General features: G+C 32.2%; 1 protein-coding gene across 1 annotated transcript in view; it reads left to right on the forward strand.

Moving 5' to 3' along the window:
* The first annotated feature begins 10,044 nt into the window (after positions 1-10,044).
* Positions 10,045-18,017, forward strand: part of Ptx1 (pituitary homeobox homolog Ptx1) — a 34,897-nt gene continuing 26,924 nt past the window's right edge. The window contains exon 1 of the mRNA XM_090120230.1: positions 10,045-10,353. Within this exon, the coding sequence (XP_089976356.1) occupies positions 10,158-10,353 (196 nt within the window). The 5' untranslated portion in view covers positions 10,045-10,157. The remainder of the gene's footprint in view (positions 10,354-18,017) is intronic.

Genomic DNA, 18,017 nt, shown 5'->3' on the forward strand with positions numbered 1-18,017 from the left:
AACAGAAGGCTGATACCTACCTACCACCTACTTGTCCCTAAAGAAAATCGATCAGTGAAACAGATGTATAATGCATCTGCCCCTTACCCACTTGGGGACATGGGACTTCACTTATGTGTAAAATATAAATAATATTGGCCTTAGTCATATTTTTTAAATGTACCTAATAAATATTAAAGTTCAAAGATTATTTTAATCTATGAATGAAAATCTTTACTTTAATTAAAAAAAAAGCTAATTAGGTATCTACATCAGTACCTATCTATTAGTACGTGATAGTAGATTTTGTGGTTGCACTTTCACAAAAAAAAAAAGAATTAAAAAGGCATTCTCAAGATATAATCTCATTAAAGTCTGCCTTCAAGCATAAAATATATAGATTGGTAAATGACAAACCTTGAAAAGATTCAAAATTTTTGAATCAAAAAAGTGCAATAAATATCTAAGGGTAGGTAGGTACCTATATTTTATACAAGAGTCAACGTTTATCCTTAACTTAATTAATCTGAATTCGGAGAAAAGAAAAAAAAGAGAGTTTTATGGACAATCTTTAGGAAATAAAAGCAGCTCTACATATTTATTATAAGAAAATCTAAAGTTATAAGAAAGTCTAATTAAATAACATATTATTATTGTCTTACAGCTTACTATTGTTAAATATTTGTTGACTATCAAGTAAAAATCATTATTCAGTCATTATTAGATACTGCATAAAGCTTTAAAGCTCACGTTGGCTCTTGATATATTTAAGTAAGTAAATTATTATAAGTTATGTGTTTCTTATAAGATTCTTATTAGAAGTACACATCTACTTAAGTATATCAATATCACTTGATGAATTTAAAATTAAAACATCACATTTTTCAAAAATCAAATGTGTTATTCACTTCAAAATAATTTGGATTCAGTATAATTTGAATTGAAAAAAGAAAAAGTATTTAGTACGAAAAGCATGTTTCTGAAAACGGTGCCTTAATTCAGTAAGGTACAGGGTAGTAATATTATTTGCTCCGTTCACCTTGTGTCACAAGCCGACGGCATTCCCGTGTAGATTTCTCAGGATCGATATTGATATTTTTCACAAAACTCTTCACCATTTTCACCATAGCATTGACATGAACAATTAAACATAATTAGTGATAAAATATAGCCGTGTACACAAGCAGCGTCTCGTTGCCGTCGCTATCGTTTCAAGAAGTTTGTCCCGTCGGCCGCCATGTTGCGGGGCGGCCGGCCCCTCGCGCGCTGCGCCTCCCCATTGGCGCACGGGCCCGGTGGGCGGGAACACCCGCACCTAAATGTTGCCAGCTTTTTGAATAAATAATTTCAGTAATTTAAGTAATGAAGGCAATTATGGCGTTGTTTAGCTAAGTTTGCGCGGCAGCGAGTGGAACTTTATATTTATACTCTCTTTATGTACGGCGACGCGGTTAATGCGCTTCATCTGTTTACGTTGCGATCCGTTTATTTATTGCGGGTGCTGCACGCCGAGATTTAAACTGCAATCATTTGTGTGCTATAAGGAAAACATATTGCACGATTTAAATAAGCTCCGACCCCGGTTCGGCTATCGATGCACTCACCGGAATTCGCTTTATTAAATTCAGCTACTTCTAACTACGTGTTTTATTGCTCACTGTTTTATCTACGAGTTGTCAATGATAAAGTATGATAAGAAACTTATGATTACTGAAATATCGCAGTAGAAATAACAAACGCATTCCAAACGATAAAAGCAACGTATGAAGTCCAAAAACTTTTCAAGAATTTGATTCTAATGCCAATGTCCACGCCGGTCCGAAGTAAACAGTGACGTCACGAAGCGTCACACTCAACCGATAAAAAGTCGATTTTATCCGCATAAGTTCGGCCAGCTGACTGCGTCCCCCGCTCCCGTACGCACTGAAAAATCTACGCGACGAGATTTCAGGGCGACAGAGAAAGACATAAGCGGAAAATCCCCGCGAGCGAGGGAGATAAGGGTATCGGTACGCGACGGCGCGGTGGGCGGTCGCCGGCGGATGATGTATAGAGTGGTGGAGTTAGGTTCAAATTGCGTCGGGAAGTGGCCGAGATTAGAGTCAGTGCGGACCGTACCGCGCGGCGTTCGTAAGCCCACTTAAGACTGTTTTTAATACTAGTATTTTTTACGCGATCCCCGCAAGGATTTAGCGGATTTCAAATTCGTTCGTGCGCTTTGATTTATCGGTATCGGTTTGGTGTTTACGTTAGTGGTTTACGGATGGTCGCGTGCTGCTATAATCCACCGGCTTCTATCAGATTATGACGGATATCAACAGATTTCGTGGACGCACTCTGTGATACTGTCGTGGAATTGACCTATTGAACTGTTCCGCGAAGTGTAAACAAAACGCAGCTTTCATAATATATCTTCGGTAAGTTGAAAACGTTGTTCAGTGTACCCTGTAAACAGTGTGTATTGTGGTGAAATAAGTAAAACATTGGTTAGGATTGGCTATTATAAGGTGATAAGGACATCCTACATTACGGTTACGTTAATATTTAATGAACAAGAGCTACACCTATGCATTTAGATATAGGTACATATATGTTGAATTGAATGAAATGCTTTTATCATTAAATGTTGGATTACAAAGGATAAGATCCTTAATTTTATTTGTTAATTTTCAATAAATTGTGCTATTCATTGCTATTGCTAAACATATGTAGAGCACTTTATTAATAAAAAAAGAATAACAAAAAATACTGCACGTCAAACTCTACGTAAAACATAGAGCTTTTGAAAAATACGTTTCATGAATATAGTAAATTTAATTTGAGTTATGCCTATTGTAAAGTTTTCTTACATTTCTCTATATCAGTTTGCTAACTAAAAATAACATTCATAAGAAATTAAATCACCTACCTACTAATATTATTAAAAATTAAGAGTGCAAGTGTAGAGTTGAAATAAAAGGTACATTAGATTTTTTATTTGTTTATTTTTAAGGACATCACCAAAAAGTCATCATCATTTATAGTAATTTCGGTGCCAATGCACTTATTTTCTATCGATATTGAAGGTGTAGTTTTAATGAATGTTAATCTTGACACAAAGATAATGTAAATATATCTTAATGTGTATAATTATCACAATTAAAGAGATTGCAGCCATCAACTGTCCGTTTCTTTCTTTTATCATAAGAAAATATGTACAATTTTCAATGCTGAATGATTACAATAAATTTTTTTTAAATCAACATTATTTTATGAAAAAAATCTTTCAATTCAAATCCGCACAGCATTTATAGGGTAAAAGTGGGATAGATGCCGCACTAGGATAGATGCCCCATTTTCAAAAAACCTCACTTCCCAGAGTCCTGACTACGAATTAATGATTTAAATAGGAGCTCATATCACCCCGAACCTCGTGTACGCATGAGCTGTTGTTTGGTGAAGACGTGTTTCGCTAGTGCGTGTTATAATATCGGCGGCGAACTTCACGAACACGTTAAAATTTAAAAAGGTTGATATTTGCCTTTGCATAACTTTATAAGTATTAATAAATTTCACTATATTTCTTATTATGTCTATACACTGGTTCATTAAGTACAAATCTAAGTAAAAATAGTGGCTTTTTTGTTTTTATTTAATAAAAAAAAATACTGGGGCAGCTATCCTTATCAAAGAGTATAGTTGCCCCTTTTTTTTCGAGGGATAGATGCCCTTAGGGGCCTCTAAGGGCATCTATCCCTCAATACATATGTACATGTTATTATCGATAATCACAGGTACTGTTCATATTTTTACCTGATTGCGTCAGAGGTTTTCTCTATGTTAACCGATTTTACTCGTTTAATTTGCTTTTTTTGTTATGTTTACTTACTTATTAATGATCTGCCCTTATACTGATTGTAGGAGAACCACACCACGAAAATACAAACGAAACGAAGGAGGGCGAGCGCAAGTATATTCTTGGACAACAGAACAACTATGTGAACATGACATTTGCTGGTTTATCATATAAATTTTATTAGATTTCGCGTTTATAGAGTATGTAAGGCATCTATCCCACTCTGCAGGCATCTATCCTCCTTAGCATTTTCATGGTGGGGCAACTATCCAACTAGGTAGGCATCTATCCTCAAAAAAGGTGTTCTACAAAAATATTTATTACACATTATCTATAAATGATAGGATAGAAAATATATATAGTAATTCAAAACAGATAATTAACCTAGCTATATTCATACAAAGTGTTCGTATAAGATTCATGTTTTTAAAATTATGAGGCTATTTCAAAAAGTGGGGCATCTATCCCACTTTTACCCTAGGTAAAATACCTACTTCAATTGTCATTATTTTTTATTTTTCATAATTAAACAATTTGTTTCTTGTAATAATTAATTACCTAATAATAAATTACAAATCATTCATTACCTTGGTATATCTAGGAAACAAAATACTTGTGACACTACGAATTAATATATTATTTAATTATTTGAACAACTTGAATTAAATATTAAATTTCACAGAATTATGTAAAATTTGGTTAATAATAATTAATAAACAGTATATAAATAGTAAAATATACATAGAAAATTAAACTATTTTTAACGATTAACGTAAAATAAAAATTACTTACCTAGTTCAGGTGTGTGCATGTTATTTAATAAATTCCAATAAGATATATTTAAGTATATTTTTTGTAATTACAGTACCTACGTATTATTATAACGTATATAAGAAATGAAAAAATGTAGATTATCAATTCCTGATTAGAAAATTGAATATGTAGTAGTTTTATGAAGCCTTGCCGTCGCGTCGGCGTTTTTACCGACGGAAGTTATCGTACCTATGTCATAAAATTTAATCACATTGCTATAAAATGAATACGCAGTTATTAGATATTATATACAGTAAAATACGTAACAATCTGATACGTATCTGTTATTAAAGTATTGTTATTTTTTAAAATTTATAGAGTGGTAGACCAAGTGGTATAAAAAACTTATAAGTTAACATTTTCACAGGAAGGATAGGTTAGGACTTCGGTTATAAAAGTCAATTTATTTTATTTTTTGTCACAATTTTCTTATTCATGGTTTTCATTTACAACTAATTACGCTAATGAAATATTCTAGTAGGTAATAAAAATAATCAGGTATACAGTTGATCATGATTTCCATAAATGTTAAAGTAGAGTTGGTAGAGTTCAACGTAAATGTCTGAAAAATTAAAATTTTTATAGGTAAGTATTAAATTACAATTTACCAAAGCGTATTTTAGAAATAAGATGTATATTAAACACCAATAAAATTTGCAATAGATATTGATGAATAGGTACCTACCTAGAAAATTTTAAACTAAAACTTTTAATTTTAAAATTTTAAATTATTTATGCATAGGTAGGATCAATAATTTCTTATTTTCAACAACATGAATGTTCGATTTATTCTTTAATTGAACAAATACAATCTTTATTAAAAGAATAACTTGACTCATAAATATAATTTATTTTGTTTATAACAGCTTTTAGATTTGTTTTCAAACCAATTTGAACATGCTGTGCATGCTGTGAACTATACTCTATAAATAATACTAAAATAATTTTTAGTACCTACTTAGCGAAGATTTTTGAAGTGAAAACTTCTTTAGCGGCGTTGAGCACATTTTCTGTAATGGGTAAAAAAACTCAAACTCGCGTCAGGACACGTGACCTGATCGAAAAAGCGTAAGGCGGATGGATATCAAACATGCTCAACGTTAATAATCAAGTTTTCACTGCTGCCGGCACTCCCGGAGTGCAACCCGTCTTTTTTTTAGATAACCCAACACCCAATTTTAACAACGCGAAATAAACGAATAACTTTTTAAAAATTTATGGAATGAGGAATTTTTATTCAATTCTAATCTTAACAATTTACTGCTTGCCTTTGAATGATGAAAAGTTATAAAATACCTACATTATAATTTTATTTACTTTTCACTTAACGGAAAACCACTCAAATCAGTGTCATGTTTCATGTAGGTTTTATTTGTAGAATAGCTCACATATAAAGTGTGAGTTTCTATAATCCATACTAATATATATATACCTATAAATGCGAAAGTAACTCTATCTGTCTGTCTGTTACTCAATCACGCCTAAACTACTGAACCAATTTTCATGAAATTTGGTATGGAGATATTTTGATACCCGAGAAAGGACATAGGCTATCAAACTTTGTAATAATTGTTATCTTTGTGCGTGTTGGTATGTTTTGTACTGTAAGTCAAAGATGAATAAATAAATAAATAAATAAATAGGCTACTTTTTATCCCGGAAAAATGACGCGATCCCGGCAATCCCACGGGAACGCGGGTTTGCGGGTTTTTCTTTGACTACACGGGCGAAGCCGCGGGCGGAAACCTAGTATAGGTATATGCTTAAGATTTAAACTCACATAGAATTTTGTATTATTGGTTTGATAAAGGTATCTCATTGCTTAAATTTTGGTTCATATTTAGTTGATAGATAGGGTGATATGATTAGGCTTAATGACAAATCCGATAGAAATATAAAAAAATGAAGGAATTTCTTGCTTGCAACTAATCGTAACTAAATTTTAAACACAGGTTTACTAAAAAATACTTTCAATCAATCAACAGCCTTTCGATAAAAAATACTTTATAATGAATGAATTAAGTATTTTATTAACCTACATATAATCCTTATGGATATCTACTACTTAATAGTAGATTTTATTATTCTTGAAGTATCAATTAACTGTTAATTTTAACTGCAAAATATTTAGATTGTTTATTATTAATTACTTAGAAGGTACTTTTATCAAATTTGAAGTAATTCAAAAATAATATAGTTCTCTATAACTCATATTAATATGCAAACAAACAATTTTAGATCCTTTACAACATTAAACTACCTACATATTTTAATGTTTGAAAATAGCTAAAAGAATATTGTTACATATAGATTAAATAAAAATTATAACAGCATGTGAAATACTAATAAATTTAAGGTCTTGACGATCTATAAATAACACAAAAAACTACCTGAATGTTATACACACACCAAAAACACTATTTAATTTTACTCTACCTTTTGCTATATCACAGATAATACAAGCATGTTTTAGTCTGTAAGGACTTAACAGTTTTGAACTGACAGTGCCAATTGCTAAAACAACTTTCAGTATAAAATAAAAATTCTACTCTTGCAAGTTGTACAATTGCCTTACTATAGGTATTAGATATTCATATGAATAATAATATATTAAATTTAGCAATCCATAGAGCATAATAATAAACAATAGAATTTAAATTAAATAAAACAATATTGTGATGTTCGCAGTGCCAGCTTCGTAGGCGGTCGAAAACAATAATTGCACAAAGTAAATTTGCGTAAGATACTCGCGTCCCATTACACGCATGCAAATCTAAAGACAATACTCTGGTAATTCTATCGCGGGGAATCATAGACACGTTATATTTGTAGAGCATGTCACTTCTCACGAAGCTATCAGCCTCTTTCACGTGTCAACATCGACATTGCCATAAAATCATGTTATCAATCCGATAGACATGATACGAAGAGATAGAGTCAAATATTTACCGATACGTATCTCAGCCGTTACACATGTTTTACATTCATACTCGTTTCAATTTCGTGTAATACAGATATGATTGAAGTGTTGTTAAAATTGTTTGATTGTGCTGCTTACAAGATTAAATACACCAATTATGATAGTGCATGTTTTTAAAATTTATTGATCGAAAGTGCGTTTTTATAAAGTAATTGTATTTTTTTATTATAACCACTTTATTTTCAAATTGTCATCATCTCACGTTCTTTTTTGCGTTATCTGTTGTTTTCATGTTAATTGAGAAAATGGCGGGAAACAGAACATGATAAAGATTTAAGAAAAAAAAACAATGAGTTTTGCGTTTATAAAATAGTAGTTTATTTCGTGTAAAATTAATTGTAGTGTTGTAACAAATACGAAACATTCATGCTATTTATGTTTTGAAACGACTTTTGCCCAGATTATCAGTAGGTAAGTAACCACGTGATATTTACAAATAGCGGAGTTATCTTTAGATAGATTAGTTTAAAACGAAGATTTCATTTCCTTTGCAACAAAGTGTAATTATATAATTCATTACATTTTAATTGATAGGAAAAATGTAATTATTAGGTATTAAATGACTAATAATATGATAAATCCTTTTAATAAGGTTTATCTAATGAATGAACTTCTTTTCTTGGAATTTGACAACACAATCAGTACACATTACATAGAGATATTGAAACTGAATCTTTGTAAATCTTTGTATAAAATACTTCATTAAAGTTTTGTATAACAGAGGAATAAATTTCATCATATTATGCGACACAGGGTATATACATATACACATCAAAATATGTAGCCATACAATGATGCTTATATAATGACACATTATTTAGACTTTTTTTTACAAGATCTTGGATTTAATGATATTATGCTTGCTGGATTTCTCACAAGGATAACGATAGTATTCAAAAAATAAAAGCATCACATCTACACACAAAATTAATCTTATATTTCATACATCACAAAGACGTAAACGGCGACCACATTTTATATTTTGCAAGTGTCTTTCCCTTATCACAATGTCATCCAGCTCGTGTTTGACTCACCTAAATATGCACAGTGACCTAACTAGCTCAATTCTCGCCCAAATAAATCTCAAAAACGATAGGAAAAAGTACGGAGTTAGAGAATTGAAATAAAAGGATTCAGTAACGTAAACGATCGCGCCGTTTCCGAGACGCCGTTTTAATAGAGCCAGCCACTTTCGCCAACTTAAATCTTTCGGCTTAAAAAAGGCTTTACATCGGTTTAAAGGGATAACATCGGATTCAAGTCGATTGAGTTTAACTTTACCAAATTACTTAACGCTGTTAACATTAATGTATCGTTTAAAGATTGTCTCGATTGCGAGGATGTTATGAAAGGTTGGTAAATTTTGCGAGTTGAAATAGTTATGATGTAGAGATATGCAAAAAGATAGCACATTGATAAATATGAGAGGGTGCTATAAATAAAATATATACAAATATAATAGATCTAGTTTCAGTTTTTATTCAATAAGAATCCAATTGGCAATAATTTATAACGAACGTTAAAAATAGATGCGGTTATATTTTAATAGATATTTTAATTTGAGATTTTCATATCATCATTAACTACAAATGAGTATAACTTTTCAATACGTGGCGTAATTAACCTGTTATACATTTAATTTTGATTTAAGTCTACAATCTACCTGAATTTTCCAGTTCTCTTTCCATGCGTTATTGATTGAATTGATGTGCAATTGTGTTAATTATTCAATAAGTAAATACAATTTAAAATTTCAAACGTAAAGTACTATGAGAATTCTGCAAACACCAAACAGACTACATCAACAAAAGCAATTGATTCAATAAATCATTGTACCTTTCGCTGATTCTAACAGGTTTTATAGGCTGAAACATCTCTCCTGACAACGCCCCGTGAAATATGAATGTTAGCTCGTATATTTCCATCAAGCTCTAGTTTATGGCGTTTATGTTTTACAGCGTGTGTATACGACTTAAATCATGCTGATAATAGTATGTATATATCACTTAAATTGATATAGAGTCTCATTAGAAAGTTTTAAATAACTGCCTCAGTAATGTGGATTGATGACGGGTAATTCAAAAGTATTTCGTACAGCTAGTTAAGACATACATTTTCTGAAAATATACTTAATATTTTTCTTATACGGGCTGTTAGAATACCTCATAAAATGATAGGTATCAAAGATATTAAATTATTTAAATAAAACCTAAACAGCCTTGTTGGACAGATATAGAGAGACAAATTGGAAGAAAATTCAAAACATTGCAAAAGAAAACTATTCAAAACACAATAAAGTTCGTTGGCCTCTCAAATCTCAATATCGATGATTATGAAAATAAATGATAGACCACATTGCGATCATTTCTTCATGTACACAAACATACTTTTAACATAGGTATTTGTTTCTATTCCATATCTATTCTTTCCAGGTTCTAGAATGTTCCTCGCCTGAACACAACCAGAGTCGCAGCAGCGGCTATTTTAACCAAGTGCCAAGAAAGCATCACCATTCACCTCAGAGTGTACAAGGAGGCGCTGGCGGCCGGAATGGAGCCGCTAAGCGAGAACGGGTTGTGTTTGAGCGAGCTGGAGCTGCACGGCGGTGGGCACCTCCACGAGTCGGTGGCGGCGTCAGTGGGCTCGGCTATATCGAGCCTGATGGCGCCGCTCCATCATGAGCCGCAGCACGCCCCGCTGCATCACGCACCGCCTTTACATCATGAACCCTTGGAGAAGTTGAAATGTAAGTCTATTATGTATATCGCTTCATAGTGGAATCGGTGTAAATTTGTGTGTGTGTGTGCTGTGCTGCAGAAACGACATTGCATACTTTTCAGCTATGATAGAGTCAGTTTAAACTTTAAATCACAACTGTTTTTATACCGAGTCTAACCAAGTGAAACTTTGGCTATGCAGGGTATTGGGTAGTGGTATGTTTAAAAAAAGTGTATTGTTATAAACGTTATTGATCCATACTAACTTCTTTAAGTTTCACATAAGTATCAGTAAGTTGTACAAGTTTTATAAAACAAAAACCGCACGTGTTATATTTTATTTGTATCATATCGAGTGTAGAGCAAAAATTGGACGGGCGTCATAGGCAATGAGCCGTGACGAGATGTGGGTGCAATTTGACAACGCTTTGTATACAAAATTAGGGATTATTCACCTCCGCCCTCTATACTCCTTTCATCGCTGATGAGAGATGACACGTAATTATATATCATATCATTTTTCTATTTGCGATACAGCGAGGTACAAACACGTGCACTAAAATGTGTTGGCAAAATTTTACAGATCATTTGGGAAAAATTCAAAACTTTGAACACTTCAATTTCGTCTCTGAAACTCTTTCGTTTTTCAAGAACATTAGTTTTTATACAATGACTTGTTTAGATAGGTACATATGATACCTACATAAACAACATTATCAATTATATTAAGTAACTGCTGTAAAAAAACGTAAGGTTTAATAATATTTAATACAACGATTTAATATCAATTACAAAGCCCCGATATGACATAATTTATGACTAAAGAATGCATAAAGATTATGACTAAATAAAAAATGTAAGATTGTAAGATTAAATAATTTCTGACCTAATTTACTTCACTAATCTTAAGAACAATCCACATTATGCACCTGTATTAAATTTTTATTTATATAGAAAATAGCAACAAAATAGGGTCGTCTAATCGGATAGTTTTTACAAACACATCAATAGCGGATTACGCGCCCCTCGCATCTTTAGTTATGCAATTAGTCACGTGGCCCATTTGGGGGAGGTCTTCTATAATGACATTAAAACGCTTCAAATTTGCAAGGTTTAAAGTAAAAGATACATCATTGTTTTTACGTTTTAGGAATTAACATATTGAGTAAATTTTACTCTACACTGCCTGTTTACTAAAAGTTCTATCGACTAAAAATGGACACGAATTACTTTTAAGTAAGAAATAATAAGCTAAATATGATATCAATTAAACAAAAAGAAGGATAAAGGTTATTTTATCCTATCAACGTAAATTTAAAACAATGTAAATGTTTTATTTCAACTCCATACTAATTTGTAATCCATCAATGACGAGTAAAAATGGTAAAGCGATCGCTTAGTCAATTCGAATGAATTGTCTATCTCCCTTTTCCACCAACATTTGTATATTGTGCTCTCTTTCTTTTATGAAAAAAGTGCCCCCTGAAATCGGCGAAGCATTATATTGCGATGATTAGCCCCGCACTTGCCTCACCATTGAATTTAAATGGGGGATTAAAATCCACTGCATTTTATTTATTAAACGCTATTGTATCCGAGTTCATTAGTCAATTGCTGTCATCATTGAATGATGATCACACTTTGTGTGTGGAACAATAAAAAAACTTTATTTTTTATGCCGTAAAAATTATTAGGAAAACGTCATTACGTTCGGCGTTCGTCTGTTCCGATGATAGTAGAGTAGCTGTAGAGCATCACAATTCATATCTCACCAGCTTTTCTTAGACCTATTTTATATTTTTAATGATTTTTTGTTGAATAATAATTAAATAGTCACTCCTGAAAAGTGTACCTTGCTGTTAGTATAGACACAGATAATATGATATCTACTGTACTAGGTTGTATTATTTTTAGTCATCGGAACAGTATTTCCGAATATTTCTCATTACAGATTGTTTGTAAGGGACAAAAAATCATGAAACATACCAGTTTTAGTAGTATTACCTAGTAAGTTATATTGATTCATCTATTCCAAACTTGCATGGTCTTGATTTACGTTATGCTACGCTTCCGAATTAGTAAGTACTGTCACACCATTAACTACTAATTATGTACAAGCAAAATATAAGTACGTAACCAAGCAGCAACCTACTTTTAATTAATTTTCATCAATGTTATGCTATCAAGTTATATGATGACACTTTTATATACCTACCTCTGGTTGTTCATTTGCGAAGGGATTTTTTTTCTTATTATGTAGTATAAAAATCCTATTACCCCATCCTTGCGTATGTAACCGACAATAGCACGGGTTTATCCGCCGAAGATTGTTCTCATATTCCGATTTTTATAAAATACGCGAAAAACACGTTTCGTGGCTTTAATTTTAAATTGAGCAGGTTTTACGGATTCTTGCTAAAGCCTTCGTTGATTTTGTCTCCAGGTGAGAATTTTTTTGTCGGCGCTAACCCCACTTTATAATAAGGCCGCAGAAAATCATGAAACTAATTGCGTTGGATGGATACGCGCTCACAGGATTTCAGTAAGCTGACATTGGAGCAGGAAGAATGCGAGATAACGATGTCGCTTATTAATTCAGTGAAGACTGTATAAATACATACTTGTTTTATAAGTATTTTATAAAGTAAACTGTATATGAATACATTCTATTGATTCTATTGTGAGTTATTGATACATATCAGTTCTCGTTTGTGTTCAAACAAAAGCTAAAATTTATAAACAAAATAAATTAAAATGATATCTGCAATAAATTAACTGCCCCTTCAATCGATATTTTGTTTAGATCGTAAACGTGTGCGATAAATCAATACTCGAGGCGTTCATAGTTAGTTGAATGTTTGTAAACGTTATCAAGGGTCTCGTGCTGCATCATTCCGGAGGCTGAGTGAGACTGTAATCCGACACAAATATTTGTTTTCCTAGTTCGTGTCGAGATTATAAACTTATCTCGACGCCTAAATCTGACCGGTGCATGATATCAAACTGGAGAATTTTAGGGTGTGATCTTTGGTATGCAAATACACCTTGTATGCACGTGTGTTAAGTTTTATAGCGACGTGGATAAATGAATCATTATAAATCAGATCAGACGCACTTGTAGCTAGTCTCTACAATGTTTTTTTAAGAAATTTATAAGGCTTCAATACAATAATTGTAATTTGTATTGTAGAAGTGAATGCTTGCAATAAATTTAAAATGTACGTTATTTTGCAAGTAGTAGCAGCAAGTAGTTGCAGTCTGCAGACTCTACATTAAACCATAAATAGTACAACTCTCACACATTTAATTATATGTACGGTCTACAATAATAATCTCTATTGACGAAATAATTTAAAAGGTTATTTCATTAACATGCTACTAACATGTAAATCGTTTATTAATGCTATTCAAATTTGTCACGAGTCCTTCGCCTTTCGTGCTTAACTACACTGATTTATTAGCGCAAAAACTAAATGAAAAACTCGGTGCCACACTGTCTGCCGCCTCTCTCTGATCCGCCGTGACTATAAAATATTTTTTTTTGTTCAGCAAAAAAATCGCAACCCCCGGTGTCATTTGGATCTAACACCGGTGCCGCTGTCGCTTCCCTGTGTTGTTTATTATAATTTAATGCTAACATAAGTTTTATTGCATTTGAATAAGTTTTACATTAAGGAAAGTTGATAGTTTAGGTAATAAATTCGTGATTGAAAGCTTGTATTGTAACATATTTTTGGTGATCGAATACGATTTCAGGAATATTTATTATTCTTTTGAAAAAAATATATAAATATATCACGGCAAGTCATGATATATTGTTAATTAGAAAAAAGTATTGTGTTTAATTTTTATTGAACACAATACTTTGACATCCCAGAATTCCTTCTCTTTCATATTTCGAAAATAACCAAGTGTATTTTTATATTAACTTCAATTTCTGCATAAGAAAGAACATCAGTACCTTTATTAAGTATATTGAAATAGATTTATTTCAATTTCTGTGCAAAAAACATCTTATATCAATGTCAATATTTTCAAAATTCACGAGACCTCTAGGGCTCTAGCAGGGGCGTGACGGAGTTTTCTGTACGACAGATGTCTGCATCCGCCCCGGTACATATCCAAAAAACGCCTAAGAAGGCGTGGTAGCAATAAATTTTGTCAAAATACACACTAAGCGTTCGACATAAACACTTCCCATAGCTGCTCTATTAGAATAACAGAACAAATCGGTTTTAATTTGTTAACAGCCGTTCAGAATGGGTGTCACATGTCGGGGTGTGAGGTATGCTATGCTATAAATTCTTTAACCTCGCCTTTACTAATTGCCGATGACACAGTTTAATAGCTTCAGCACATGTCTATCTCTCTGCGGTTGGAAAAACATGGCTCTGATTTTTTATTTAATTACGCAATTCTATCACTCATCATCATCAACAGGTATATTGAGTTTCATACGATTAATTGCAATTGACCAGACAAGATTCAGTTCTGCAATTTGGGAATATGCATCAAATGTGTTTTACAAATAAATTTAAAAATAATATGCCGTATTATGTAACAAAATAAATTCCTTTTCGGTAGTTGGACTAGATTTAGACCATTGTCTACGTTCGATTATACTTTACTTTATAGAAGCGTTTACTGCATTCAGTCTATAATTAATTAGTAATAATAAATGATCAGTACAGCAACGGGAAGTTTCGAATCCTTTGGACATAAATCGTAATGATGACAGTACACAGCGTGGTATCGGCTGATGTATCGATAAATAACAAGTAAACGGGATAAATTGCAGAACACAATATTTACAGTGCGAGTGATTGATGGTGGTTGACAGATGCCGAGCTAACCCTTTCTGCTTGGGACATCTGTCGTTCTGTGGTCACTAGGAAGAAGACCATATCAATCTATTTGTCAATTATTCTTTTAAAACTTTCTTGTTTAGCTCTAAGTTTATATTAGGTACCTACGAACTCTAGTATTATTAAGAGAGGATTAAGCTCAGATATAGGTAATAGCATATTTTATGGCATCTTTACGCATGTTTGCATGATAAATCGTTTAGACATTTATATCTTGTTCTTTAGACGTAAGAAGAAATTACGGGGTTTTATTTTACTGAGAAAACTGCATATTGGAAGTTACCCTGCACTCTATTATCCTTACCTATAATAATGTTTTGAAAGTAATGTTCATATACATTTTGTTTAATGTCACCGTCATTTTATTCTTCTTTTATTTGTGTCTATAAAAGGGCAGAATAACGGTTGTTAAAAGGCGCTGCGCTGTACACACATTGGCAATGGGATAATAAATCTTTTTATTTTATGACAAATTGGTGTCTGAATGTGCTTAGTCACCCTCGCGGTAACAAAAGATCTAGAACAAATAGCAACAATGGCGTATGATGGTCAAATACAATGCAATGTGTAACATACGAAAACATAAACACAATCATTGTGTTGGTTTTGGGGTAATTATGTAACTACCATCTTTCGGTTATTTATGACTGTCCCTGTGGGAATGGATAGTGCAATTAAATACAAAATATGTTATGTCATCCTTTAGAATCGTTTAGATTATTTAATGAACACAAAAATGTTTTTTTATTTTTTGTTAGAAACTATTTACCTATTAAACATAATGAAGTGAAAATTAATAATTAAGTAGGCTAATTACATATTCTGTCGATCGTTATTGAAGATATTGGTTCTACAACTTCAGTCGCTATAAAATTATGTAGCATTAGCAAGCCTACTTCGGAATAAATTGAATAAACTCCAGTTGAAAATAACTCAAGTTCTTTTTAGGCGTTTCTCCGGCTAATTTCATAAGACATACCATAATGGATTCGTATATTCATATGATTCATATGTAGGTAAGCTTCATACAAAATTAATAAATCTAATAATCTTCCAAGGCATAGAACACGTTGACACGTGATATATGACAGGGACCAACAATGGCCCGTGACTGCGCTTTATGAGACAGGGACCCCACACTCGGTAATTATTTTATTATGACTTTACAATATTCTCCATAGGTATAATGAAAAAGATTCAAACACAAAGTTAGTATAATACACACATAAAGTTGGTAAATATTAGAATACTACAAAAGTATTTAGACAGTTGGTGTATATGGCTGTAACTGTTTGATTTCTTAGTATGTAAGTTTCATTAGATACAAAATATAAAACTACCACATAAAAAACTAAGCTTCGAGGATTTTGAAACCAATATCTACACATATTAGGTATGTGATCTATTTGAAACTGTGAACTCTATAAAAACGATTTCCCAAAACTTTCATTTTCTTTTTCATTCTGAAACAGTATAGTTGTAATGCGTTAGGATTAAAGTAAATATAAAAGACCGTAATATATTTCATGAAAGTCTAAAGATTCGTGTTTTAGACACTAAACAAAAAGTTTCATCGTAATGTTCTAACCGCAAATACGGTAATATACCTTAATGTATTTTCACCCTAAGTTCGGCGAGTAATTTTGTAATCGCCATAAAATCTGTATCACAGTACACTAATATATTTATGACATTACAGCACCCACTAATATTTATGCAAATTGAAAATATACAGAATGGCATCGTTTACAATCCCCAACCCCTGGCTGGCAGCGCGACATATGTCGTATTGAAATAATATTTCTTATCGTTTTTAAATTCTTTTAGCTTCTGTTTTATTATCATTTTTTTGTTTTATTGTAAACCATTTGTTATATTTGTTTTATTTTAAAGCAGTTATTTCTAAATTCATTGCGTATTATTAAATTACCAAGTACCAAATAAATTAGTTATTTTTAAATTCTTTCCTTTTGCTTTTGCATTCTTCAATCTATCTTTAATTTTTTTAATGTTTTTATTTTATCAATGACAAAACTTATCAAATTTCAAGCCATTTTAATACCAGACAAACAGACATTCACACTTGACCAACAAATATAATTCTTATGCTAACTATCTTCGCAAGCAACTCAGAAACATTTTTGCACCACCACCTCCACCCTGTATTCAACCCTTTTGTTTACGAGACTAGTATCTTATTGTTATTTATCCACAAACCAACCACACAGTACCCTTCCTTATTCCACTTGTCATCGGAGTTGATCTGCTATAGAAAAAGTAATTTGTGTCCATATGGGACCTGTGATTGCCTGCACACCCTCCTCCCTGGACTGCTCTTGCTATTACCCTAACTCATTTCCTTGTATGTCTTTAACACTGTATGTTTGGGGTTAATATAATAATGTAATAGAAATACAAATCTGTTTGAATTGTAGTGTAGGTACCTTCAATTTCTATGTTTATTAACAGTCATTTAAGGTTGTTATGACTGCCCGCATGCATCTCATGTACAAGGGTTTGCCTAAATAATTCATTTACCAATTACAATAAATCAGGGACCTGTTGCCAATATTACAAATCAAGTTGCAGAGTATTCCGGACGAAAGTTGTCTAAATACTTTCCACGTTGCCTCTCACCTGCCATATAGCAATAGATACATTGGAGCAACACTTAATCATAGTTTCAGCGATGTGAACATATAATTTTATATAATTGTTTATTTGTACCATGTGGTTGTAACCTGTTACCATAACCTCATTTGATTTAATATATTTATATTGCAATTTTTAATTAAAACAAGACAGCTTCTTATAGTCTAAAGACGATG

This window comes from Colias eurytheme, chromosome 4 (genome assembly GCF_061535395.1).
Source record: "Colias eurytheme isolate Ceu_HAF_F1 chromosome 4, ilColEury1 Martin Lab GWU primary, whole genome shotgun sequence".
NCBI classification, from domain to species: domain Eukaryota; kingdom Metazoa; phylum Arthropoda; class Insecta; order Lepidoptera; family Pieridae; genus Colias; species Colias eurytheme.